This window comes from Tachysurus fulvidraco, chromosome 2 (genome assembly GCF_022655615.1).
Source record: "Tachysurus fulvidraco isolate hzauxx_2018 chromosome 2, HZAU_PFXX_2.0, whole genome shotgun sequence".
Taxonomy (NCBI): domain Eukaryota; kingdom Metazoa; phylum Chordata; class Actinopteri; order Siluriformes; family Bagridae; genus Tachysurus; species Tachysurus fulvidraco.
In genome coordinates this window covers 11,590,503-11,618,084 of record NC_062519.1, presented here as the reverse complement: position 1 = coordinate 11,618,084, position 27,582 = coordinate 11,590,503, and the positions used below count along the sequence as shown (strand labels likewise).

The 27,582-nt window shown below is 37.5% G+C and overlaps 1 protein-coding gene across 6 annotated transcripts; it reads left to right on the top strand.

Moving 5' to 3' along the window:
• The first annotated feature begins 1,684 nt into the window (after window positions 1-1,684).
• On the top strand, window positions 1,685-27,147 carry inavab (innate immunity activator b). Of its 6 annotated transcripts, XM_027147046.2 has the most exons (10): window positions 1,685-1,841; window positions 10,733-10,811; window positions 11,066-11,199; window positions 11,935-12,057; window positions 12,613-12,862; window positions 12,980-13,033; window positions 23,219-23,513; window positions 24,380-25,076; window positions 25,269-25,287; window positions 26,768-27,147. In XM_027147046.2, the coding sequence occupies exons 2-10, from the start codon at window positions 10,757-10,759 to the stop codon at window positions 26,809-26,811; spliced, it is 1,671 nt and encodes a 556-aa protein (XP_027002847.2). In that variant the 5' UTR covers window positions 1,685-1,841; window positions 10,733-10,756; the 3' UTR covers window positions 26,812-27,147. The 6 variants fall into 6 exon arrangements, with proteins under 6 accessions (XP_027002847.2, XP_027002848.2, XP_027002846.2 ...); XM_027147047.2 differs by lacking the exon at window positions 25,269-25,287 and having other exon boundaries at window positions 12,613-12,823; XM_027147045.2 differs by lacking the exon at window positions 25,269-25,287 and having other exon boundaries at window positions 12,613-12,856.
• Window positions 27,148-27,582: the final 435 nt, after the last annotated feature.

The following is a 27,582-nucleotide window of genomic DNA, read 5'->3' as shown; positions in this document are numbered from 1 at the left end:
CAGGTGGGATCCATGGATTTATGCTGTTGGTCTAAAAAGTCTGACCCAAACATCTATGTGCCTCTGCAGAAACTGAGATTTAGAAGACCATTGTACATTTATCCAGATTTTCAGCTGTCTAGAATTAGTGAGACTGTGCTTTATGTGATTTCAACTTTAATTGAACTGAGTTAACCTGAGTTTACCCTACTCAGTTCATAGTCTTTTTGATTAGCATCAGAACCTGGTAGAGAGGTGGAAACAAGTGGAGGTGGAGATGTCACGCTTGCCTGTCTTCAAAACTTGAGAGCCATGTGTGTGTGTGTGTGTGTGTGTGTGTGTGTGTGTGTGTGGGTCTGTGTATATATATATACCCAAGTGAGTGCTAGATGCTGGAAACCCAATCTTCCCCACAGCTTACTTTGAAGTGTGAAGGCTGTTCAGGTGCATTTCAAGGATTTTGCCAATTACTTTTCAGGAGCACAATAAATCTGGGTGTTAATGGAGGTCTAAAAAAATTACCGGCTAGTATGTCCACTGGGTAAGAAGTGAAAAAGCATTGTAGTGTAGTTTTAAAATAAATCAAATTAATTATATATATATATATATATATATATATATATATATATATATATATATATATATATATATATATATATATATAAAAAGTGACGTGACATACGTCTAAGTATGGTGACCCATTCTCAGAATTTGTTCTCTGCATTTGACCCATCCAAAGTGCACACACACAGCAGTGAACACACACACAGAGCAGTGGGCAGCCATTTATGCTGTGGCACCCGGGGAGCAGTTGGGGGTTTGGTGCCTTGCTCAAGGGCACCTCAGTCGTGGCCGGACCGAGACTCGAACCCACAACCTTAGGATTACGAGTCAGACTCTCTAACCATTAGGTCACGACTTGCCCCAATATATATATATAAAATAAATAAATAAATAAAATAAATAAATAAATAAATAAATAAATGGGGAGTAAGGATCACTGACCGCAATTTAACCAAATACAAAGAAATTGTTTTGTTTCCATTTATTAATGTGTGTGTGTGTATGTGTGTGTGTGTGTGTGTGTGTGTGTGTGTGTGATATTAGGAAAACACATTAAACGTTAAACTAAAACATAGTGTCAATGTGTGTGTGTACACACACACACACACACACACACACACACACACACACACACACACACACACACACACACACACACACACAATGTTTTAGTTTTACGTTTAATGTGTTTTCCTAATATAACAGAAACTGTAAGGCTGCATATTCATTGTCAAATTCTGCTTTTTACGGTAAACGTTTTCCGCTTAGAAGGTGGGGGCACATTCTTTTCAGCCCAATTCGGCAACGGGCAAATCAACATTTAAGCGATTACAATAAAGTTTTTTGTGACTTTATGAGATGTTAAAGGTTCGCTAAAGATGAAGAAGTAACTTTTAATCGTACTGTCCAAACCCCATACTTTCTAATGTTGAGAAAGGTTTTAGTGAACAGTTAGGAAAATACCACTTTGGGAGCGTATGGGGGGCAGTCTTCCACATATTGAAAGTTTTACAAAATCGTGGAAAATAACTGAGGTCAGTAGTTTGTGAATAAATTAAAGTCAGTAATGACCACGTTGTTTGTCGGCTTCAAAATACAAAGTACGTAATGTAGGTGGCAGAGAATGAACCAGCCCCCTGCAGTGTGTAGTTTGGTATCGTCTATTTTCAGAGTCCTACTTACAACAAAACTGGAATGCGATGGTCTGTAAAACGTGGATAAGATATAACATATGATTGTATGTTCAAATGTGAAACTCCATTAAGGTTCAGCGTGAATCTACGTTATGAGTGCAGGTGGTAAGTAAGCGTTTGTCTCTGTTGATAATAAGAGCGTAAGCAGATACTATGAAATGTACTAAGAGACTACAATCTTTTGCATTTTTTAACAGTGGGTCTATAAAATGACTTAGCAATTAGTTATACCACATGCACTGCCTATATGCTTTTACAATAAGTACAATACAAATCACACATTTTGGATATGAAAGGATGCCATTTATTTGTAGACTAGTCAAAGCTATAGTCAAATCGGGAACTTTTTTAAATCAGGAACTTAGTCATTTCTTTAGTTTCCTCGTTTACCTATCACTGTAAAGTCGTGCGGATCTAGAATGTATGCGAGATTTGTTCCCCACAGAAACCCGAATAAATTACACTAGACATTTGTTGCAGTGATTTATTTAACAATAACAGTTATAGAAAATTGTTTAAACAAATCGTTTCAAATTTTTTAAAACCAACAATCATATGTACGTTATGCAGATCAGTCCCACCACAACTGTGTTGTCAGCAAACTTTGTGGTGGAATTGGAAGTGGCCATGCGGTCATATGTGTGTACAGTGAGTATGTCAGGGGGCTCATAACACAACTCTTGCGGAGCACCAGGGTGAGAGAGGATGAGATATGTTTTGCCCACCTGTATGTTTTGCGGCCTGTTTGTAAGAGATCAATTGATTTATGCTTTGGCTATGTGTTAGGACCTCCAACTTAGAGGTGAGTATCTAGGGAATTGTGGTGCAAAGGGCATTTTAACATAATTTCTGCTGTCCAGATGGATAAGGGCTGTTTAATGGAGGTGTGCAATGATGTCCCGGGTCAGTATGCAAACTGTAGCATGTATAAGGTTGTAAGTGGTAGAAGGCTGTGAATTTGAATCCCCTGCCATGCTGGGCCCCTAAGCAAGGCCCTTAACTCTCAATTGCTCAGTTGTATAAAATTTTATAAAATCTTAATCACTCTGGATAAGGGCATCTGCTATATGCTGGAAATGTAAATGAAATGCAGTAGGTACAGGGTGTCAGGTTGTGAAAAGGTGTCTGACTGGTAGGCATTGAGGCAGGCAGGCTTGGGTTTCATCTAGGGATGGAACCTATGATGGAACCGATATGACCTATGATGGAACCGATATGACCTATGATGGAACCGATATGACCTAAAATCAAAATCTCGATTAATTTTAACTCGATTACGATTAATGAACGATTGCTTTATTTTATTATTTTTTTGTCCTCATAGTTCACTGACAAGCTCACATATTACAAGTGAGAGATTTTTGAATGAAGGGTTGATTTTAAAATAATTGAAGGAAACACACACTACCTACTATCTATGATTATTTATTGAACATCAGTGTTGAACAACTGAAATTAAGGCACACATTGCCTAAAACGAACAGTCACTTTGTTCTTATAAAAAAAAGTATTAAATATAAATAACTTGCACTTTTGGAAACAAAATAAATAATTTTCAATGTTTTTCATATTAAAAGTAGAAAATAAGCAGTATCTCTTCTAAATAAAATAACTCTTGTATATCCTGTAAATAATATTTTAAACGATGCATTCCTTGCATCTTCTGCAACCAAATATTTTAATGTGCAATGTATCAATGTAAACAACAGATTGTTGTAATGAAAATAGAACTCTCTTAAACACTGTTGCATGAGGTGATCTTAGTGATCTTGAATTTACTCTAAGTTCTTACTAAGAAACACGAGCATCTTAACCTTTTCAGGTTTCAGGACCTGAAGCATGTAACAATGTTTCCGCCTGAACTGAAAACCCGCTCTGATGGGGAGCTAGTAGCTGGTATGCAGTGATACGTTTTTGACACCTTACTTAGAGTGGGAAAGTGTACATGATGCTTCCTCCACCAGTCCAATTTGCCTCACTACAGTATCTAGCATAGGGGACACAAATAGCTGCTCATCTCTTCTTCTAGCGATTGCTAAAGCGACAGAGTGGGTGTAGCTGAAGGTGTTGCCTCACTCCCTTTAAAAAAGCTTCCTAATGACCTCTTTTGCTTTTTTGCTACTGCTGATGAAGTAATCTGACTTTCTCTGCAGACTTCAGCTTCTGACATCTTCTCCATCTCTGTTTTCACTTTCTCCTGAATGGTGGGGACATTGTCAGCAGAATTGTAGGTAGCTTTAAATCTGGGATCAACAAAACTGGCTGTGTCCAGTAGCTCTTCTGTGATAGGATCTGATTACTTCTCCTTAAGGTACCTGAGAATGCTGGTTTTGATAGTTTTAGTCAGCTCCACATCATCCTTCTCCTCAGCAAGCACTCGTGACTTGAGGATGTGCAGTACAGGCTTTACAAATGAAATTGGTCACATACTCTTCCCCTGATAAGGCGTCTGTGAACTCCATCAAAGGGGAAAGAGCCTTGCTGACAGCCTCTAAGACCTCCAGGTCAGCCCACGATTTAACAAGGTGCCTGGATTTTTTGTCTTCAGAAAGGACCTGTGTAATAGCTTTCCTTTGTTGGAGGACTCTTGCAATCATCATTTGCATCGATCCCCATCTGGTAAACGCATGCTCTTTTTAGCTTATGTTGTGGCAGGTTCAGTTCTTGTTTCACCTTCATTAATGCATTCTTTTTTTCCAGCTATAGGAAAAAGCACTGACTATGTTTTTGCACACCCTCACTGCACGTGTCACACGTTGATCTTTCAATCCATTTTCTGAAACACACAAAATTAATAATTTTTTATTATTATTGACAATATTTTATTTATACCTGAAGCTTTAAAAGTACCAAAATTAACGAGCCACTTATATTTCTTAAATAATATCAGATTAACAACACATTTTTACAACACAATGATTTTTACTTTAACTTTTTACGGGTCGCCGTGCCGTGCACGGCACGGAAGTCAAAGTGGCCACAAGGGGATGACCCAGAAACAAGCTTAATTTCATCTTTAAAGCATCAAATCCTCTAAAAACACGAAAAAACCTATTTACCTAGTAAAGTTTATACTCTCAATATTTTTTTAAGCCCACACACAAAGCATAATATGATTCACAGCCTTCATACTATTAGAAAAATTTGTTGGAGAAAACTGACCTAGGTGGCGCTAGACCGGTTTTTCCCTTACCTTTAGACACGTCCCTTTCTTCACTGGGGTAATATATTCCAAAACAAATAATCCACAATAATCCACACAGATCCAAGGAACTGAAATCTGTAAGCCTTTAAATCCAAAACGCTTTGGTCGCGCCGCAAATATTCCGTTAGTGTTCTGAAAACTGGAAACAGTAGTGCGCCATCATCTTGTTTTGCCACTCTAACTTCTGATTGGGGTACTCAAAAATTCTAAATTTACATCATGTTTATAGCCCAGGACCTAACGAATCAAACAAGCCCTCACTTGAGCCAATCGGTGCTTGTATTGCAGAGATAGACGGCTGGGAAGCCAATGATGTCATGACATCATTTTTGGGAACCCGCATTTGACTGACAATTACTCCTTCCAATAGCAATGAAATGGGCTGGGACCTATACAGCTCTTTAGCCAATAAGCAGACGATTCCAACGATATGCTGCAACCCCCCTCTCTGCTCCCTAGATCTGCGTGAAAAAGCTGCGCAGAAGAATTCTTGCGTAATCCTTGACCTTTTGTCACTCTCACAGCTCAGGGTGTCAAGTTACAGGCCTGTTTTCACAGCAGAGTAGTAGACAGAGAGTCTCTGCTTGTTTTAGGACTTTTAAACTGAGCATGCAGACTTTTAATTCAAAGTTATACAGTAAACAAGTACACAAAAATGCTGCACCAGACGACCATGTCCGTAGAAAAATATCTTTATTGAAGCCATTTTTGGGTCTTTTGACTTGAAATTTTTTTGGTGAACACCAAGACATGTGGCTATGACCCTCAGTTGTTATTTGGTCCGTAACATGTTCCAGAAAAATAAGATTAATCAGTTTATCAGGTAAACAACCCAGGCGGAAATGAAAACCTTCCATTCTAGCCTCTGTAACTTTGTGCCAGTAAGGCCTAGAATCAATCTAAAACTTGAAAATTTCTGAAACTAGAGAATCTCGTCTTTCCAATGAGACCAGGCTCACCCCTGTATGTCAAAGTATGTGGGAGCTGTACCACTTTTTGTTGGGTAGGTCATGTAGGCGAAAAACCTGCAAAAAGGGAGCGAGGTCCTGAAGAGTGTTCTGTTACATTGTAATGTGAACTTAACATTGTAATTGTAATAAGCATATTGTAACATTTATAAAGGTGCTTTATGAACAAATTTAGCGTAGCCAGAATATAGTAAAAGCCAGATATGCCCAATTTTATATATTTATATTATATTTAATTAAGCTGACGTGTACTTACCAATTGCAAGGTGTAGTTGGTGTCCAAAACACTGCTGCCGTATCCATCCATTAAGCGCAGCAGCTTTGACAACATTAGCACTGTTTTCTGTCATAATATCTGAAAGTTTTTCTTCCGCGAGGTCCCATTCAGAAAGCATATCTTTCAGACCTTGCGCAATCATATCTGCCGTGTGATCGGCTGGAAAATATGCCGTCTCAAGGCATCTCTGGCGCAGCTTCCAATCGTCGTCAATGTAGTGCAAAGTAAGGCTCAAGAATGGGTCCATCGTCCTACTTGACCAGAGATCAGATGTGGCTGCAAAGTGTTGAACATTTTTCAGTTCAGCAGCTACATTTTTCCAACATGTCTTGCACAGTTTTAGAAAAATGTGATCGCGATGGCACAGTGTATCTTCTGTCGAGAGTTTTAACGAGGTGTTTAAACCCGCTTCTCTCCACTGTAGCCAAGGGAGTCATATCCTTTGCGATGTAATAACATAGCGCCAGTTAATTCTTTCCATCTTCTTGAACTCTTCTCATACTGTGTGGCATTTGTGAATGCATTTGTTATCTGCTTTGCGGAGGCACTTGTTGCTGGGCGCTTCTCAGTCTCTTTTTGTTTTTTTTGAGCCATGCACTGTTTATATTCAGTAACATGATTGCGCTCCAAGTGTTGAAACAAATTGGTGGTGTTACCTTTGGGCATCGAAACTGTTTTTCTACAGTGTCTACATCTGACCTCATTTTGTTCGATGTCATCCTTACTGAAGCCAAAATGTGTCCAAACGACAGAGACTGCGTTTTTCTTTGGTACAAGCTGCTCTTGTTGCTCAGTTGTCTGAGTGTTTAAGCTCTCCATGCTCGACATGTCGGCGGAATAACGTAACGGAGCGGGGTCACGTGACTCCACACTCGGTAGTGTTTTTAATGGGAAAGTAATCGATATAATCGACCTGAAAAAATTTGATCAATTATAGGTTCTGAATGTCGATTTCGATTACTTTTCGATTAATTGCCCAGCCCTAGGATGCAGCACTAAAGAAACATCACATTGGCCATTAGTCATCACAGCTATGTATGATCATATTTAGTTGCAAATCAAGTGTAGGTCAATTTCATCAAGAGCTTGCTTATTAATTAATTAAAATTTTTCACATTTGATCTGGGGTTTAAATAAAACATCTATCTGAAAAATGTGCTTTGAGTGGTTAGTCCTGGCACACCTAAAATCCAGCCTTCCAACCACACTGGACCAATTTGTACACCAATTTGTGTATTAAAGGAACAGCAGAATTGAGGATCCAACATACAAACAAAACAAAATTGTTTGTACACTTCCAGTAAAGAAAGAATGGTCACTGAAATATCTTAAAACTGACGAAAGTAATAATAAATAAAAATTTACTGAAAATTGAGTAATGAAAATAAATAATAAATTGTGTTCCAACAGAAGCATGAAGCACTAATGAAACTGACCTGAGCAAAAACATTGGTACCCTTAACTTAATATCTTTTGCCTTTTGAGGCAATCCCTGCAATCAAGTGATTTCTGTAATTCTCAATGAGACTTCTGCACCATTTAAAAGGTATTTTGGCTCACTCATGAACAAACTGCTCTAGCTTTCTCAGGTTTAAAGGGTGCCTTCTCCAGACTGCATGTTTCAGCTTTTTTCCACATATGTCCAATAGGATTTATATCAGGGCTCATAGAAGAACACTTCAGAACAGCCCAATATTTTGTTCTTAGCCAGTGAAGATCTGGCTAATGGTGTGCTAACAATAACCTGCCCCTTAGCACCAGGTAGACCAATGAACTTGTGGACTTTAGGAACCTACTAAAGTCACACCCCTATACAATTCAACGTGATGATGGTTGAACGTGTCATCAGTTCCTGGGGATCCACATCACTGAGGAATTGTCTTAGTTTACCAGCAGTTCCAGCAATGAAAGCTCACCAGTGTCTCCTCTTACTGAGAAGAGGCACTTAAATTGAGAAGAGGCATTTAAATTGCTGTCCTGCTCCCACGATTTTTGTGTCTTCTCCTGCTCACTCGCACAAACATTCTAGCACAGCTTATAAAGATTGTGTAAAAATGTACACAAATGTTAGGGCTATGGTTAACTTAAAGAATAATAACAGACATAAACATGATAAAATTAATTAAAAAAAGTAGTAAAATAGAGCAATGCATAACATAGAGTAAAGCATCACACATGACAAACACCTTGTTTTTTTTAAATTATTTATTTATTTTTATTTAGTTATTAGCCTTAAAAAAAAAACCTCAAACTTCTAAACAACTTTCAAGCAAAATATTACAACTAACGGAATTTAAAACGTATTTCAATGTATGCGTATAAAAATGCATAATTATAACAGTTAAATTCTGAGTTTGGTAAGTTAACAAGACATTGAATTACAATGTTAAACTAATAAATAAATAAATAAATAAGATAAATAAAAACTATAAAGTATTACAGATATCACAGGTGGTTATAGCTTATTAGCATCCTGTAGTAAAAAGAAAATAGCTAATACAAAAAAATTTATTAATTAACCAAGAGTCATTGTGCTAATGTAAACGAACACTTTTGCATAATTGTTGCAACTTATAAAGCTAAGTTCATTTCCATTTTTTTCAGTAACATTTGTTATTGTTTTTTTTGTGACGTAAATGCCCAACTAAATTTTCATGTGCAATGACAATAAAGTTAAACTGTATACTATATTACACTGTGTATTGCAACAAGCTATTGATACATGACCTTAGTCAGTAGAGCAGTTTGTTTAAGATTATTGTTTAAGACTATTTCCTATGAGACATTTCTTATCCACTGTAGTTTTCAGGTTATTAAATCTGCTTTGCTCACATTTGATAATGTCAATCAGCCTTTCTTATTTAAAATCTATAAAAAATATATGTGGAGACACTTAGTGTTTTCAGACATTACTGCAAGTCTCACACTACTCTCGATTTTTTTGCCAAAGAAGATTATAAAAATGGACATTCTTAAATGTGTTTGGAATCGTAAGGTTTCTTTATGCAAGTTATTCAATGAAACGAAAAAATGTGTTATGATTTCTTTGTATTCTTATAGATGCCACCTTCAGCTGTTATACCTGTGTGTCAGAAAAACAACACTAAAACAAGCCATTACCGGTTTGCTTAAGGCACCCATGTGTGTCACTGTTCACACAGGTGTGTGCTTGACACTCCCTAATTGCGCTCAAGGGCAGTGTTGCCAGGTGTGAGCTTTTACGTAGAAATTGAGTACCTTTTAGCTTCTGTGGCAGGTTGATATTTTTTGTAGTCTGGTTGGAGTTGGCTATTTTGCTTACATTAGATCATGCTTGGTTACATAAAGGGATTTACAGTGATTCTGATTAAGAAACACAAAATATTTAACTGCTGCTTTTCTTTTACTGTTGAAAATTTGGCTGTTTTAAGCTTCCTTAAATGGCAATTTGGGGTGAATTTTTCATGCAGATATGGCAACCTGGATAAAGGAGTCAATCTGACTCATACCTACAAAGCAGTGAGTGGAGAGAACTGCTTTGCTTTCTGTACCTTCATCTGGAAGTGAATTCATGGTTTTCTTTATTCTTCTTTTACTTTTAATGATCTGTGAAATTGTAAGTAAAAATGCTTTTATAATATCTGACAGGAAATTTTGTTAATTTAAGAACAGATTTCTCTGGGACTTTGTGTACTTCACTACACTTTTACTATACTATAGACACACATCAAAATGTGTGATATGTCAGGGTAGCTTTTTTAAATTCAGTTTATCTTATAAAACCTTAAGACAGTCTGTTCAACCTTTAAGATTCATAGGGAGAAATGATTTCACAATAATAACTTTTGTATATGTATGTGTAGTGATATCACTGATAAAAAGCACTCACTGTCATTAATCATTCTCCCAGCTGTGGATATAACTATTTGCTCAAGACACAATCTGCCAGACGAGAAATTAACAGATATTTTCACTGACCTGTAAACCAAATGTTGGTACATCTGGTTCACTGTAATTTTGTAGCTATGATGAAATGAGAGAGATAGTATTTTATAGTATAAAAATTAAGCTCAGTTAAAAAAAAATGCAATAATGATGTAGAATTGTCACAGAATTAGAAAATCGTGCTGTTGAACTCATATTATGGGCATCCTTATTTGTTGCTGATTAGATAAATAAAATAATAAAAGCCCTTTCCAGCAAGTTAATTTTGTTGAATTTTTCAGAGCCATTGAGTAAGCATGACTGTTGGAGACACAGATAGAGAGGGATTTCAAGCAGCCCCACTAAGCCATTGTTTGCTTGACATACCATGCAATATGCTTTGACCCCTGTGGCTCAGGGTCAGGAGCTCCTTTTCATGCTAGTAGATTTAAGTGACTTGGCAACAGCTACTAAATTAATTTTTCATTTCTATGCATTTAAATATAATTCTGTACTTTGTGTGTATGTACACATACATGTGTATACATGTCTGTGTGTGTGTATGTATGTGTGTGTGTGTGTGTGTGTGTGTGTATATATATATATATAATCACTTGCTTTGTTTTATACATTGAAAACATAGTGTTAGAATTGAAGAGTTCCAGACATGGAGGCCAAAGAGGAGATCAGTGACACAGACAGTGGGATTATTCTGAATTCCGGTAGGCACAATCATTTATATACAACAAGCAGTTGCATAATTTTGGGACTGTTCATAATGTTAACCCTGCCAATTTATTGGGAAGATTAAAAACTCTTCAAACTGCATTTATATGGTGTGTGTATGTATGTGTGTATATATATATATAGCATTAGTCTTGTAAACAATATTGCAAGATTTCTGAGCCTGTCATATTTGAATAAGCATCTGATGTTACTTTAATTTGACTTTTGACTATTTCTTTGTTTGTTGTAGGACTAGATAGTCCTATTATTGAAAACAAGGATGTGAGTACACACACTCGGGCTGTAAAGTTAAAAAGGCAGTCATTACAGGACAGACTTGAGCTGTGTATTCTAGAGCTGAAGAAACTCTGTATTAGAGAGGCTGTGAGTAATAACTACACACACGTGCACACAACTGACATTCTACTATATGTGACCAAAGGTACAAAGAAATTTTAAAGTACAGAAAACAGTCAACATAAAATATTTTTAGTTAATTGTTTTTCGTGTAAAATGTGTTTCTTTACTTTGAAGCTTTGATTTTTGTAAGAATTAACTCTCCAATAGCATGGGCTTGTCTCTGATGATTCGTCAGCCCTCTGTCACAATAAGGACTGAAGTCATTCCCTAGTGACTGACAGTCTGTTAACAGACACACCCCTTACGTGGTTCCCCTAAGCTAGCCTTGTGAAGGTTACTTCAACAGTTAGAGAGATATATAAAACAAGCATTACTCTATATGCCTCAAACATAGGAGGATTGCCTTATGAAGCACGATGAAAAAATAAATTCTTCATATAATTTGTGCGTTTTACCTTCACATTGTGCAGTGGGTGAGAACACAAACTTGTCTGGACCTGACTGGACTGAATGAAGTGATTCATACAGGATAAGCAGGAACTCCTGTTAAAGCCATATTTCCAAAAACCTGTTATTTTATATACCGCTGCAAAAGTTTCTGTTACGTTTCAGCTATGCTCCTTTGGGTGTGAAGTATGAAATTATGTAAAATATGAAATTACAAGTCGAAGCATGCCTTGAAATGTGTATTTTTTTTTTTTAACTGTTTTAATTTGCTCAGTGACTATAATGCAATAATAGTTCTTCTGATTTTTATAGGAGCTCACTGGACATTTGTGCTCAAACTACCCTCTGTTACCTGGAGAGAAACCTCCACAGATACGCAAACGCATTGGGGCTGCTTTTAAGTTGGATGAGCATAGCATCCTGCACAGCAATGAGGTACAAAAAAACCAAATTCTCAATACCTTGCCTTAAATATCTCCCACAGACTCTTAAGAGCTATGTTAAAATAATTATATGAATTCTTATTCTTATAAACATTGCAAGGTCAAATACTCATTTTTTTTCAAACCTGGATTGTGGTAATATTAAATGAACTCCATGTGATCTTTACACCAATACAACATTTGTTTGACTGTATATTTATAATCACACCTTCCAGTGTCACCCATATGAGGATGGGTTCCCCTTTGAGTCTGGTTCCTCTCAAGGTTTCTTCCTTTACCAATTTAAGGGAGTTTTTCCTTGCCACAGCTGCAGTCACCTCAGACTTGCTCATTGGGGATAAAAACACATTGTGAACTAAATATATGTCTAATAATAATCTTGAATTTTGTAGTCTATTAATCTTTATTATTCTTTATATTAACCTTTTGTTCTATGTTTGTGTTCTGTTATGTTCTGTAAAGCTGCTTTGAGACAATGTCTATTGTAAAAAGCACTTTACAAATTAAACTTGAATTGAATTATAAATCAGCTTTATTTATGCTTCAGGACTCAGAGCTATGCTCAGTGGAGGCTAAACTGGCACTGCAGCAACAGATCTACATAGCAGCACACAGGCTGTGCCATGAAGAGCACCTGAGCAAAGCAGTAAAGAAAAGCAGAGTACAACAGTGCAAGCATGAGGAGCAGAAACTTAAGGAGCTCCAAGATTCCATATTCCAACTACGTCTCAAACACAGCCACTCCTCACCACTACCTAGTATAACCACACAAAAACATAAGGACTCTTTCTGTCAGTGTACCTATTATTGCTTACTTCAATACTCAATCATTCATGATTCTAGTCTCTAGTATCTCTGAACTCCATTATGTGCTATATCATCTTTAATAATAATACTAATGCTTGTGTTTTCAGATCATGGCTTTTCAGATAACAGTTCACTGTCAGATTCTGCAGTGTTAGACGAAGGTAAATTGCTTTGCTTACTTAATTACTTGTAGTTTTTGTTTATTTTTCAGAACGATCTGGAGAGTTTACAGAACACCCAGTCAGATTTAATGCTGGCATATTTAATGGTGATTAGTTGCTACATGTCAGTCAGATGCCATCTTGATTTGGTCTATGGCCAGTAAATGCTGCTATGGATTCCAGATCTTCTGCTGTCGATCTGAAGGTCTGGCCTGTACTGTTATATGCCCAGAGTGAAGCATGGGGTGTATCAGTGATAGCTTGGGCTACAATATCATGACATTCCCTAGACCCACTACTTATGCTAGATGGGTGCGAGAGTGGTTTACTGATCACAAAAGTGAACAACTCCTATGTGCATCACCTAGTGACCAGGCCATTATTCTGAGGATTATTTTTTGTGTCTGTATTTGTTTGACTCATTTTCTATATAAGACAAGTAATATTTGGTATTTGATTACATCAATGGCAAATGTAAGACAAAAACGTAAGGCTTATGATGTTTTTATAGTATGAACAGTAGGATGCTACAACTGCCAAGCTGAATTAAAAATACATTTTGTTTTTTACATAATAATAATAATAATAATAATAATAATAATACATGTGCTATTCAAAGAAATGGAACATTTTTCAGGCAGCTGAAAAGTTTCAGGCAGGTGTGAAAAAATGCTGTAAACAAAGAATGCTTTCAGAAATATAAATGAGTGTTTATTTCTGTCAATTTACAAAATGCAAAGTGAGCAAACAAAAGAAAAATACTTTTTGCCTTCAAACCAGCATCAATTCTTATAGGTACACTTGCACAAATTCAGGGATTTTGTATATAATTATATATTATAGTCAGGTGTATGATCAACCAATTATACCAAACAGGTGTCACACGTAGGTTGAACTGAAGTCATGAACTGAAACAGAAACAGCTGTGTAGGAGGCTTAAGACTGGGTGAGGAACAGCCAAACTCTGCTACCAAGGTGAGGTTGTGAAAGACAGTTTCATGTCATGGCAAGATTGAGCACAGCAACAAGACACAAGGTAGTTATACTGCATCAACAAGGTCTCTCCCAGACAAAGATTTCAAAGCAGACTGGGGTTTCAGGATGTGCTGTTCAAGTTCTTTTGAAGAAGCACAAAGAAATGGGCAATGTTGCGGATCGTAGACAAAGTGGTCGGTCAAGGAAACTTAGTGCAGCAGATAAAAGACACATCAAGCTTTTTACCCTTTGAAATCGGAAGATGTCCGGCAAATTCTGGCCAGAAGTGGTCTTCATGAAGGAGTTGCAGCCAAAAAGCCATACCTCCGACGTGGGAACAAGGCCAAGCGACTCAAGTATGCACGGAAACATGGGAACTGGGGTGCATAAAAATGGCAGCAGGTTCTCTGGACTGATGAGTCAAAGTTTAAAATATTTGGCTGTAACAGAAGGCAGTTTGTTCGTCAAAGGGCTGGAGAGCAATACAATAATGAGTGTCTGCAGGCAACAGTGAAGCATGGTGGAGGTTCCTTGAACATTTGGGGTAGAATTTCTGCAAATGGAGTTGGAGAGTTGGTCAGGATTAATGGTGTTCTCAATGCTGAGAAATACAGGCAGATACTTTTCCATCATATAATTCCAGCAGGGAGGTGTATGGTTGGCCACAAATTTATTCTGCAGCAGGACAACGACCCCAAACATACAGCCAAAGTCATTAAGAACTATCTTCAGCGTAAAGAACAGGAAGTACCGGAAGTGATGGCATGGCCCCCACAGATCTGATCTCAACATCATCCAGTGTGTCTGGGATTGCATGAAGAGACAGAAGGATGTGAGAGAGCCTACATCCACAAAAGATCTGTGGTTAGTTCTCCAAGATGTTTGGAACAACCTACCAGCCGAGTTCCTTCAAAAACTGTGTGCAAGTGTACTTAGAAGAATTGCTGCTGTTTTAAAGGCAAAGGGTGGTCACACCAAATATTGATTTGATTTAGATTTCTCTTTTGTTCATTCACTGCGTTTTTTGTTCATTTATGAAAATAAACATTTAACACTTCCATTTATTAAAGCATTCTTTGTTTACAGCATTTTTTTTCACACCTGCATGAAACTTTTGCACAGTACTGAAAAAAAAATACTTCATTACTGTACTTAAGTAAATTTTTCTGGTATCAGTACTTTACTCCACTATTTATTTTTCGGACAACTTTTTACTTTTACTCATTACATTTTTACACAAATATCTGTACTTTTTACTTCTTACATTTTCAAAACGGACTCGTTACTTTTAGTGTTATTTCTTCTCATTGAGCGCTGTTTCCAGCCTATCATCCTATCATTGTGTGGCTTTTTCACCATGTGACTGGTGTACTGTATTATTTACTGGCTATCAGCCATAGACTAAGGATAGCGGAGCTAACAATGAGCAGCACGCCTACAAGGAATGGCTAATGTTAATCCAGAGGGAGTCACCGATGTTAAAATAACTAACAACGAGGACATTCCTGAACACCCATGGCCATATATGAGGGAGATGTTTGAAATAATCGGCGTCAAAAAGGATTCCTGGCGAATGCGTGTTAACCGGGGCGGTTCTAGACCTTTTTTTAGGGTGGCTTCAGCCCCCTGTCTAATCTCAGCCACCCTAAAACTATAAGGATAATTTTTACTTTCATAAATAAACAATAAAAATTATGTTAAAATGCAGGACATGTCGTCAATGGGAAAGAAAATTATTTATCAGTTTGATCCAAGAGCGTTTTTTTTTTTAAAATTTGCTTTTATTCCATACTTTTACACGCGCATGTTGTAGTCTTTCAAAAGTGAGTCTTCAGCTGTCTGCTTTATTTGAACGGTAAAGCACAGGTACGCGCAGCGTGCACGCGCAGTCAGAGCCGGAGGCTTTTATCTATAACGTTAATTGGCAGAAAGACGCAAAGATGGCAACCAAAAGCATTGAAATTTCACTATTCTTATTACCAGAGTAGTCATATAATATATAATTGTAATGAGTCTGTCTGTGTTTTCCTTTGATTCTGTCTGCTGCCTTGCCCTGTTAACTGTTTGCTCCGCCCACTTCTTGGTTACCATGGACACTAATTGTACTCAATCTTTCCTCCAGATACTAATTGTACTCAATCTTTCCTCCAGATAGATAGAACCGCCCCTGGTGTTAACTCAAAAAACACGAAGTTCTTAATTTAATTAACATTAATTTTGTCATTTGTAAAACATCACAATAATTTTTAGTTGTTTTCAAGGACAGAGTTGGAATCTCCATACAGTTTGGGATATGGCCTTGGTGATGCACTTGGTATACATTATATTTCCAAAATTATTGGGTCACCTGACCTTTCCTGCTATATGTGATTGTTTTCCTTTAAACAGGTAGTAGTATCGGCGACTTTTTACTTAAGTACATGTCAGAGCCCATACTTCTTTACTTTAACTTGAGTAAAAGAGTGTAGTCACTACTTCTACTTTTACTGGAGTCTTTTAAAAAATGAGTATCTGTACGTCTACTTGAGTAAAGGATGTGTGTACTTTTGCCACCTCTGGTGTGTGTGTGTGTGTGTGTGTGTGTATGTATATATATATATATAATATAATATTAGTGATCCCTCGTTTATTACGATTAATGGGGACCGGAACCCCTCGCGATAGGTGAAAATCTGCGAAGGTTTGGCCCTAAGTTTGACCTTTTCTCTGATGATCATCATCTTCCTCCTCCTCTTGGGCTCACTCGAGGAAGATGTCCTGGTGCTTGAGGATTGTGGTTAGTTGCGACTTCCACTTAACCAACACATCACTTTGGCTCCTACGTCAACCAGACGGGAGGTTGGGAAGGCCCGTCCCAATCAATCGGCTTGTCAGGACTCGCCCTGGAAATAGGTTGGGTTGCAAACATCTGTATAGAAGACGCAGAAGACGCTGGCGAAGGGTCAATTGAGTATTGTGGACCTCGTGTCTGTATGCTCAAGTATACCATTTCTATATCCTTGATGTACATCCGGTGGATGTCCGCGGCTCTGTACATCCCTTTGTAGGGCTCCGAGGTGGGTGAGGAGCAGGGATGATGAACAAATATTCTTCTAACATGGCGAACAAACAAAACACCAAAAAATGATTACTGAACCAGCATTTGGAGGTTGAACTAAAGACTTATCTTATTTTCTCCTCTGATAACGAAAACTGGCAAAGATTTATTTTACTGGAGTCACTGACTAAAGACATGCCCCTTACCAAACTGTCTCCTTTTGCAATCCAAAAAGGAATAACTGGAATTGCGGGAGCAGTCAGAGATATCAAGAAGCTGCTGTCTGGACAGATCTTGGTGGATTGTGCTAGGAAAGCAAACTCAATCTACTGCGAGCAACGACCTTGGCTGGTATAGATATGAAAGCCTTCTGTCATCCTTCTTTGAACAATAGCAAAGGCGTGATCCGCACCAGAGAGCTGCAGGATATGGACGAAGCTGATATAACCTCGGAACTGAAACAACTGGGAGTGATTGATACCAAAAGAATTATTATCAAAAAGGATGGACAAATGATCAAAACAGGAACATACATCCTGACTTTTAACAAACCTCAACCACCCGAAAGAATCAAACTTGGATATCTAAGTGTCATTGTGGATATATTTATACCAAATCCACTGAGATGCTTTACATGTCAGAAATTCGGTCATGGTTCTGCAGGATATAGAAATAAGCCGGTTTGCTGGAATTGTGGTGAAGAGCATCAGGAACTGGACTGTTCAAAGCCCTCTAAATGCAAAAACTGCCTTGGAGATCACGCAGCTTCATCAAAGAATTGTCCAATGTGGATTAAGGAGAAGGAAATACAAAGAATGAAACACACAAGGAAGGTAAGCTATGTTGAAGCTCGCAAATTGGTTGAAGGACTCCCTGCTTTTACTCTGAAGAAGTCTTATTCTGCTGCTGTTATACCGAAGACATATACCAGTAGTTGTCAGACAGATCTAACTTGGATATCCACAGATAAGCCCAAAGACGTAAGCGGTACAAAGAATTTGAATTCTCAAAAAACGAGGAACATTTACATTCAAACCAAGCAAGTTCAAGATGTACAACTGGAACAAAGCGGTTCAAAAGTGAAGAAAAAATCCCAAAGCACAGTAGCTCCACATTCAAGTCAAGACGTAGGTCGATCTCAAGAGAAAGATAATCCAAAAGACATTGAAATGACTGAGACTATGCTTAGTCGCAACTGCAGTCTCTCCCCTAAGTGTAAAATTAAAGGACCTGCTCCCATCTTTCCCACTTGAGGATAAGTAACCTTATAAGCCAGTGGAATTGTCGAGGGATAAAAGCCAACGCTGCGGAATTACAACAATTAACTGCGAATTTGAATCCAATTGTCTGCTGTATTCAGGAGACCCACTTATCTCCAGAAGATGCCTGGAGGTTTAAAAATTTCAAAATGTACAGTGCGAATGTGGTCCGAATCTCCACCGGCCTTCTGGAGGAGCAGCGGTCTTGGTGAAAAACAATTTAATTCACAGTCATATAGCGTTGGATACCCAATTTCAAGCAGTAGCGTTTCAAATTACTCTCCACAGAGTAGTAACAGTATGCTCTATTTACATTCCCCCGTGTGAAAGCATTTTACCTCAGGAACTGGATAAGCGTGTTTCACAACTGCCAATGCCATGTGGTCCCCAACCCCCGGGCCACGGACCGGTACCGGTCCGTGGACCAAATGGTACCGGGCCGCCCAAGGAACATTAAATTATTTCCATTTTATTTACTGTGGTGTATTTCTCTCGGGTTTGTGCGACTTTTCATGGACGAGAGGTTAACCGGGAGCTGAGAGACGTCACCTAAAGCCGCACCAATACCGCGCATGTGCAAAATTTCGTGATCTCGGGCTGGGTTTAGGTGACGTCTGGAGCTGAGCGGCTGCAAGCGGCAGTGGCATTGTAGCTTTGGTGGAGAGGTGTGTATCGCTCTTCTCTCTGTTCTCCGGTACTTTCTCGTGTTTAACAGTGCTTGGTGTACGTATATATTGTGTTTGCTCAAATTTAACCCACAAATTAGCAAAAATGAGTTACGAAACAGACGGGGTTTTCTGCAGTGACAGCAACCAAAACAAAACAACGGAATAAACTGGACATAAGCAACACACTTCGGGTGTCATTGTCTCATATTACCTCAGATGGAACCGTCTCCTTGCATCAAGGTCAGGGTTCTCATTGATTTAGCATTGTAGAGAGTTAAAAAGGCATGTTCAATTACAATTAAATTAAAATTTTTAATTTTAATTTAATTGTATAGACCCCACCCACCCCCAGCGGGCCGCGGTAAAATTATCAAACATTCACCGGTCCGTGGTGAAAAAAAGGTTGGGGACCACTGCTTTATGGGGAGAAGACCGATGTGATGTTAAAGGGAAAAGAATGAAAATTTTATAGAGAATAATGATTTGCGTTTGCTAAATGACGGGACAAAGATACATCTTCACCCAGGTCATGGTACCTATTCAGCAATTGATTTGACGATATGTAGTGCCGATATCTACCTTGACTGCTCATGTAGGGTCTGGATGACCTCTGTGGAAGTGATCATTTTCCAGTTATCACCACATTTCCACAAGTGAGTATCCAAATTAGGCCTTCAAGGTGGCAACTTGAGAAAGCAGACTGGCCTTCGTTTCAGACTATGTGCTGGGAAAAATTGGTTCTTGCAAACCGGGACAATCAATGCTCCATAGAATCCTTCTCCCAACAGTTAATTGATATTGCAAATGAGACAGTTCCATAAACATCAGCAAAGTCTCACAGTAAAGCTAACCCATGGTTCAATGAGCAATGTAAGAAGGCTATTAAAACACGGAAAAAGGCTGAACGGTCTTTTAATAAACACCCATCAGAGACTAACTTGTTACGTTTCAAGATTTGCAGAGCTCAAGCTCGTAGAGTCATAAATCAAGCAAAGAAACAGAGTTGGAGACAATTATTATCAAGTGTAACCTGTTATACTCCCGCGAAGAGGATTTGGAACATGATTCTTAGAATGAAGGGCATGGAGAGTGAATCTTATATACAGCATATTAAAGAACAAGGGATACTTCAGACAAGGGAGATGGATCTAGCAAATACATTAGCTGACTACTTTGAAAAGGACTCATCAATGGTTGAATTTCAGACGAGCACGGCAAGAATGTAAAGAACTGAATTTTTGTTCCGATAACATGGAAGTATATAATCAACCCTTCAAGATGGAAGAATTAATAAACTCTTTAAAATGTTCATATGATACTGCTGTTGGCCCAGATAAAATTCACTACCAGTTTTTAAAGCACTTACCTTACTGTGCTTTAACTCTTTTATTAGATAATTTCAACACTGTATGGATTTCTGGGAAACTACTGGATTCTTGGAAGGAAGCAACAGTGATTCCTATACCTAAACCAGGGAAAGGTCACACTGATCCAAATAACTATAGACCCATTGCCCTAACAGTTGCTTATGTAAAACCATGGAGAGAATGATTAACAACCGCCTTGTTTGGATACTGGAATCAAAGAAACAACTAACTGACTACCAGTGTGGATTTAGGCGTGGTAAGGGCACACTGGACCAACTAATTCGACTGGAGAAGTACATCAGGGATGGTTTCATCAGGAAAGAGTTGTTGCTGTCTTTTTTGATCTAGAAAAAGCATATGATACAGCATGGAGGTATGGGATTTTGAGAGATCTTCATCGTATGGGTTTTAGAGGAAGACTTCCTATCTTCATTTCAAACTTTTTAACCAGTAGATACTTCAAAGTCCAAGTAGGAAACTCTATCAAATATTCACAGACAAGAACTTGGAGTTCCTCAAGGAAGCATTCTCTCTGTCACTCTCTTCAGTATCAAAATTATTAGCATTGTGGAAGTTATTGGATCGGACATATTCTGCAGCCTTTATGTGGATGATTTGAGCATCTGTTATAGAGGGAGAAATATGAGTATGATCGAAAGACATTTGCAATTATGTATTAACAAACTTGGCCAGTGGACCACTGAAAATGGTTTTAAGTTTTCCAAAACCAAAACTGTTTGTATTCATTTCTGCCTTCAGCGAACTCTGCATCATGACCCAGAACTTTTTAATCAAGGGAGATCAGATTGAAGTTGTTAAGGAAAGAAAAACTTAATTAGGTCTTCTTCTTGATAACAAAAATGACTTTTATCCCACATTTAAAATTGTTAAAAATCAAATGCCTGAAAGCTATGAATATTATTAAAGTCTTGGCATATACAAAATGGGGTGCAGATTACATCGTTCTTCTGAGACTGTATAGAGTTCTCATTCAATCTCGTTTGGACTATGGCAGTATAATTTATGACTCTGCCAGGATGTCATATTAACAAATAATTGATACAGTGCATCATCAAGGGTTACGACTAGCTTTAGGTGCGTTTAGAACCTCTCCAGTGCAGAGTTTATATATTAAAGCCAATGAACCTTCGCTGCAAAACAGACGGTTAAAACTGTCACTTCAATATGCTATTAAACTGAAAGCGAATGAAAATAACCCAGCATACTCTGCAGTTTTTAACCCTCAGTTTGATCAGTTGTATGAGAGCAAACCAAGATCCATCAAACCTTTCAGCGTTCGTATTAATTCACACTTACGTCAAACACACTTCAGTTCCTTGCCTCCTTGGATATCAAAGAAACCTGTAATCAACATGGCTTTAGGACATCAGAGAAAAGGTGTGACTCATCCAAATATTTATAGACAGCAATATATGGACATAAGAAGTCAGTACCCCTTACACTTACCAATATTCACGGATGGATCAAAGGCGGAAAATGGCGTAGCTGCAGCGATGGTGACTGGACATCAACAGTATGGAACTAGAATTCCAAAAGAATGCTCAATTTTCACAGCTGAAGCCTGTGCTTTACTCTTAGCTTTGGAACACATTGATAATTTCCAACTGAAGAACACTATAATTTTTACGGATTCTAAATCGTGCCTTCAAGCAATGGAATCCTTGGAGCATAACCATCCGTTGATTGATCCAAAGTTGATCATCTGCAGAATCAATCCTATAATGTAAATTTCTGTTGGATTCCAGGACATGTTGGACTTTCAGGAAATGAGCGAGCTGGTACAGCTGCTAAAAAGCTTTAAGGCACAATGTGACTGGATGCCAAATTCCTCCCTCGGAATATAGACCTATCATCAATGGCTATGTATTAAATAAGTGGCAAGAGGAATGGAATACATGGTAGAATAACAAATTGTTTGAAATACACCCTGAAATTACTAACAGGTCTCTAATACCTATGAAATCAAGATTCGATCAGGTGATCTTAACCAGATGTAGAATTGGACATACAAGGCTGACACATGAATACCTGCTGAAAGGAGAAGACCCCATTCAGTGCATGTACTGCAGCATTCCCCTTACTGTCAAACACATTCTGTTGGACTGTCCTTCTGACCACAGAAGGTTATTTTATGAGGTCAATTCATTTAAAGAGCTATTTCACAAGGTTTCATCAGAAAAAGTTTTAGAGTTTGTCATATATTAATTTAAAAAAAATCATTTAAGTTGTCTATATTTGTCTATATTTATTTCTCTGTGATTTTAGGTTATTTTAGTTCTTATTAACCGTTCTTGCTGTAAAGATAGCCTCAGTAGCTGACATGGCAGTAAATTATAGCAACTAACTAAATCTTTCGCAGGGGCATGGCGCTTAGGAGGCATTGTAAGGGCTTAACGAAAAGTTAATTTCGAACACAATACGCGAGACACAGTTGACAGTGTGAACGAGAGTGGCGAGATACAACAAGGGAAGAAGCTGGGAGAAGATGCGCTGTTGCGCAGCCAATCAGCTCAGATCTCGTGCCGGGAACCAATCATGTGCCTTGTCTGAGTGCCCGTGGGTATGTACAAAGCCACTGAGAGAGTTTCTCTCTTTGTCTGGCATCCTGGGAAACCGTTTTTATTTTTATTTTTCGATGAATATTTTTGAAAAATCAGCCATGCACTGAGGCCGCGAAACTTGAACCCCGAAGTGGTTTTATATATATAGTAACTGTGTGTGTGTGTGTCAGTTTGTGTGTGTGTGTGTATATATATATATATATATATTTTATTTATTTTATTTAAAAAAAAATTTGTTTGTGGCTGACACATATTTATAATTTATTGACAGCAACTTCTTTCCTGTTCTTGTTTCAGAAGAACTGATGAGCCAGTCATCCATGACTTCATCTAAACCCCCCTCTATTACAGAGTTTTATTCAGTGGCCCAAGGCCCTTCCCGTCTTTATTTAAATTCATTTGGTCCCCTGTTTCATCCCTCTGACCCAAGTTCCAGCCAACGTCAACCACCTCTCCAGAATTTGGACCATTGTCACAGCCCCTTGCTGGAGTATGACCCTGCTCCCATCCAGAATTCCCCTTGGAAGGAGTCGAGTCTTGATCAGCCTTACCAGAAGCAGAAGTCTTCTCACTCCAGTAGTACTAGCTCCAGGTATGTCAGCATAAGAGATTTGTTAATGGGAACATTTGTACATACTTTTTGTCAGTTTATAGAATTCTCAAAATTTGAATGGTAAACCTCTCATATGCTTTTTGATCATACTGACCAAAACTACTGATCTAAACAGTAATAGCCCTCTAAAAACGCAGTTTCATGTAAATGAGACAAGAAAGTGTTCGGGATTGCTTAGCACAATTAGTTCAAGTATATTCTATATTGAACAGCTACTGTCACAAAAGTTCAACATGCAATGACAAGGAAGTAAAAGAAGTAGATGGGGCATCAGAACAGTAATATTAAGTTATTAAGCCTCACACCAAAATGTTTCTTCTGAACTGAATATCGTTATATGTAGGCTGTTCATTCCAAATTGATTCCATTACACCCATCATCCCTACGGTGGAAAAGTGTCATTTAACACCCCCCACCCCCACCCCACAACCCCCCCAATGGGAAAATTCTTTAGAGAGGTAGACCTGAAGCTGCAGAGAGAGTGTTGTCCCTCCGGTCAGGACTGCTTTTAAAAATTGCTTTTAACATTTTGGTCCCTTGTCAAGCCCAAATCAGACTAAACCTGATATATTTTTCCCTGCAACCTAAAATTGGTTGACCTGCAGTTGGGTCAATTCAAAGTCAAAGTTGAGTCAAATCACTTAGTCAGTGGAACCAAACTGCACTAGATTTCACTCGGAAGCTCTAGTTCCACATTCTATCAAAACAGAATGTGTTTGAATTAAACACATTGAGCTACACATGTAAAATCACCATTACATTTTTTTTTTTACATCTTTATATTCTTGACACTTTTATTTTGATGACTATTATATTAATTGATATAACTCTCTGCACTTCGACAGAGTTCCCATTAGTGATCCAACAAATGCAGAGAGAGAAAGAGGCCGGTCACCTGGTCCCCGAAGACTGACCAATATTATTTTGACGGAATCAGAATACTCTCCTAAAACATTGCCGATGGGAAGCCAACTACAACACTCCAGTGCAGAGGACAGTAACTATGAGCACTCGTTGACTCCAATCTACACTGGCTTACCATGCCAGGAGCTGTTAGATGAACCAGAGCAACTATGCCATACCCAGCACAGATACCACTACCCTAATCACATCTCACTGTCTTATGTAACTCATACCTACTCAAAAAACCCCTTAGCTCAGATTTCCCCGAGGCTCTACAGAGCACATATAGATGAAGGAAGAGGCTATGATATGGAATGGAGTAGAATGGATCTCAGACGACAGCCTTCTCCTTGCCCCAGTGTTCACTATGAGCATTGGTACAATGAGGTGCCACTATATCAGCAACAGGACAGACTGATCCCCTGCCACCTGAAGCTATCTCGTGCCCCATCCTTCAAAGAGTACCCCCGACACCCAGGCAAAGCTCTTCCACGACAGGTGGTCACAGACGAACTGAAGTCATGGCATCAGCGCTGCCAGCTGCGGCCACAGTCTTTAGACAGACAATGTGCTGTGCGCATTCGGAACCTGCCCTTACATGACTCACCACTCTCTCATCAGCAGGCCAATCATGATCAGGTGAAATATCTCATACTGTTTCTTTTGGTAGGTGGGTTGATAATGTAATTATCAATGAATGTTCTTTTTTGTTGTTGATTGCATAGTTTATTTATTTTACTTATTTATTAAACCATGAGGTGGTATTGAACCTCATCAGTGATGCAGATTCATTGTAATCTGTTTTGTTTTTTTTTTTGTTTTTTTCCCCAGAACTTGTACATTGGCCCAGGTATCTTTTTTTTCCACCAATTTAACAGAATACAACGTATGGTAAAAGCAAAGATTGCAAATTAAGCTAGCTTTTAATTTTAACAAATATAGTGTTAAATGGTTCTCTATGCAATTTGTTCATCTGAATTTTGTGGGGGGGGGGATTTATTTAGACTATTTATTTAGTTTATTTAGTTTATCTTTTGATTTTTCATAACGTATCTGTTGTTTTAATAAAGTATAACTTAATTTCATAAATTGAAGTATTAATTAATTACCTGTCAGAGACAAACATCTTTAATCTTCTTTTATAACCGAGAGCTTCAAAAAACAGAATTCCTCAAGCTCAGCTTAACGTCTATCTATGATCTATTTCTATCTGATGGTATTTACCGAAAGTGCACATCAAGGGATTCTGGCACTGCCCAGGCCTGTCTGTGAAGCCATGTTTGGAGAAAATTTCAAGCATTACAAACCAGTATGATTTCTTAAAGATTATTTAAAAGTTCCAAGAAAAACAGTTTCCCACATTCAGCGTTTTTATCTATGAATCTATGAAAATTGCCTTAGTTAAAAACTCAGCTTGGTTGTTTTCAGATTCTGCACTGTACTGGAAGTTTCCTTGTGTGTGGTTTAGTATTCAGGAAATGCCTTGGATATGTTTTCAGAATTTATTTAAGTGACATGTCTGTGACTTCACTTAACACACGTACTGAAGTTGCTGTATTCCATCCATTATAAATTATTTAGATGGATCAGTGTTCTAAATAAAGCTGTTGGGGTAATTTTTAGTACATAATATATTTAAATAAAAAAAATATTTTACTTACTCTTAAGTATTTTTGACTAGTTAGCATATCCATTAGTAAACAAGCCATATTTGATTCTCTTGACTTGATTTTGACACACATGAATTTTATAAACCACATATACATTAATCAACCACTTTATTAGGAACCCACATCAAGCATCATGGTTGTTGGTGACAACAGCAGAAGATCAAGCAGAGTATTTCCAATATTTTAGTTGAGGATATTATTCCATGTTGAGCCTATAGCCATTGCAGCCACAGATTCCTATTTTATATTTACAGTCTGGCCATTCTCATATAACCTCTCTGATCAACATTACAAAATCATTACTTGCCAGGACATTTCTGTTTGTACAGATTGTATGAAATCTGTAGCATCTCTTGTGATACCTAAAATCATATTTTTGACCATGTATCTTGTTGCTGATTGATTATTGATTGATTGATTTAAGTGCATGAATGAGCAGGAAAACAGGTGTTTCTATTAATGTTGCTGTAAAAGGGTAATACCATATCAATAAAATAAGAAGAAAAATAAAAGTATATATAATATATAATAATTATAATATTTCTTATAATATTAATATATGCATCTGAGACAATATTCATCCCTGTGTTTTAAATGCATTTCCTCAGTATTGTGCAAGAATATGTTTTGCAAATTTTTTTTTTGTTTGCTCTGTTTCAGGTATCCCAAAGCACTGCAGAGAGAAAAGCAGTGAAATGGTATGAAGAAAAAGAGATTGTCAGCCAAGTTTAGCAAAAGGTTATATAGTCATACAGTCATATTTGTTTTAATTTATTGACCTAAAATGTCAGTGGTTGTATATGTAGTTTGGTTGAGTTTCTATATTTTAAAATCTGTAAAAACAAATATTTTTTATTTCTTTTTGAACTTCTGTGAAAAATGTTGGTAATAGAATGTTGTTTCCAATTTGCCATTTTAACAATTTAGCAAACTGATTTGATACGGAGTAGTTTTTATGAATTATATTTTTCTTTGTCAGTCTGTGTTGCTACTGATGCAAATAAAATGGAAAGGACAGTCCTTGAAGGCTTAAAATCTCATAGTAACTTTATTGATTTCTATCATTTTTTTTAAAAACAATCAATAATACATTTCATTATTGCAAATGTACAAAATATAAAACATTTTTCCTGGAATTTTAGGTGCAATGAGGACATTTGACAAATTTAGGAAAACAAATCACACAATACCATGCAGAATTATTAATGAGGAAAAAACATTGCATTAAAACATGAGAAAGTAAAATAATAAATACTTGTTTTCTCCAAAGTATATTTGCAATATTAAACATCCTTTAAACATGTAACAACAATGTTCATTCCTGAAAGAAAAAATTTTGCGATCATGTTTTTAAATATGAGCTGTTTCCCTAATGAATACAAATGAGTTTACACTTTTTTTAAAAAAAAAAAAGGCACAGCCTGTTAGCCTGTTGATGGATTATAAAAAATAATACAAGCAGTTAAAATACATTA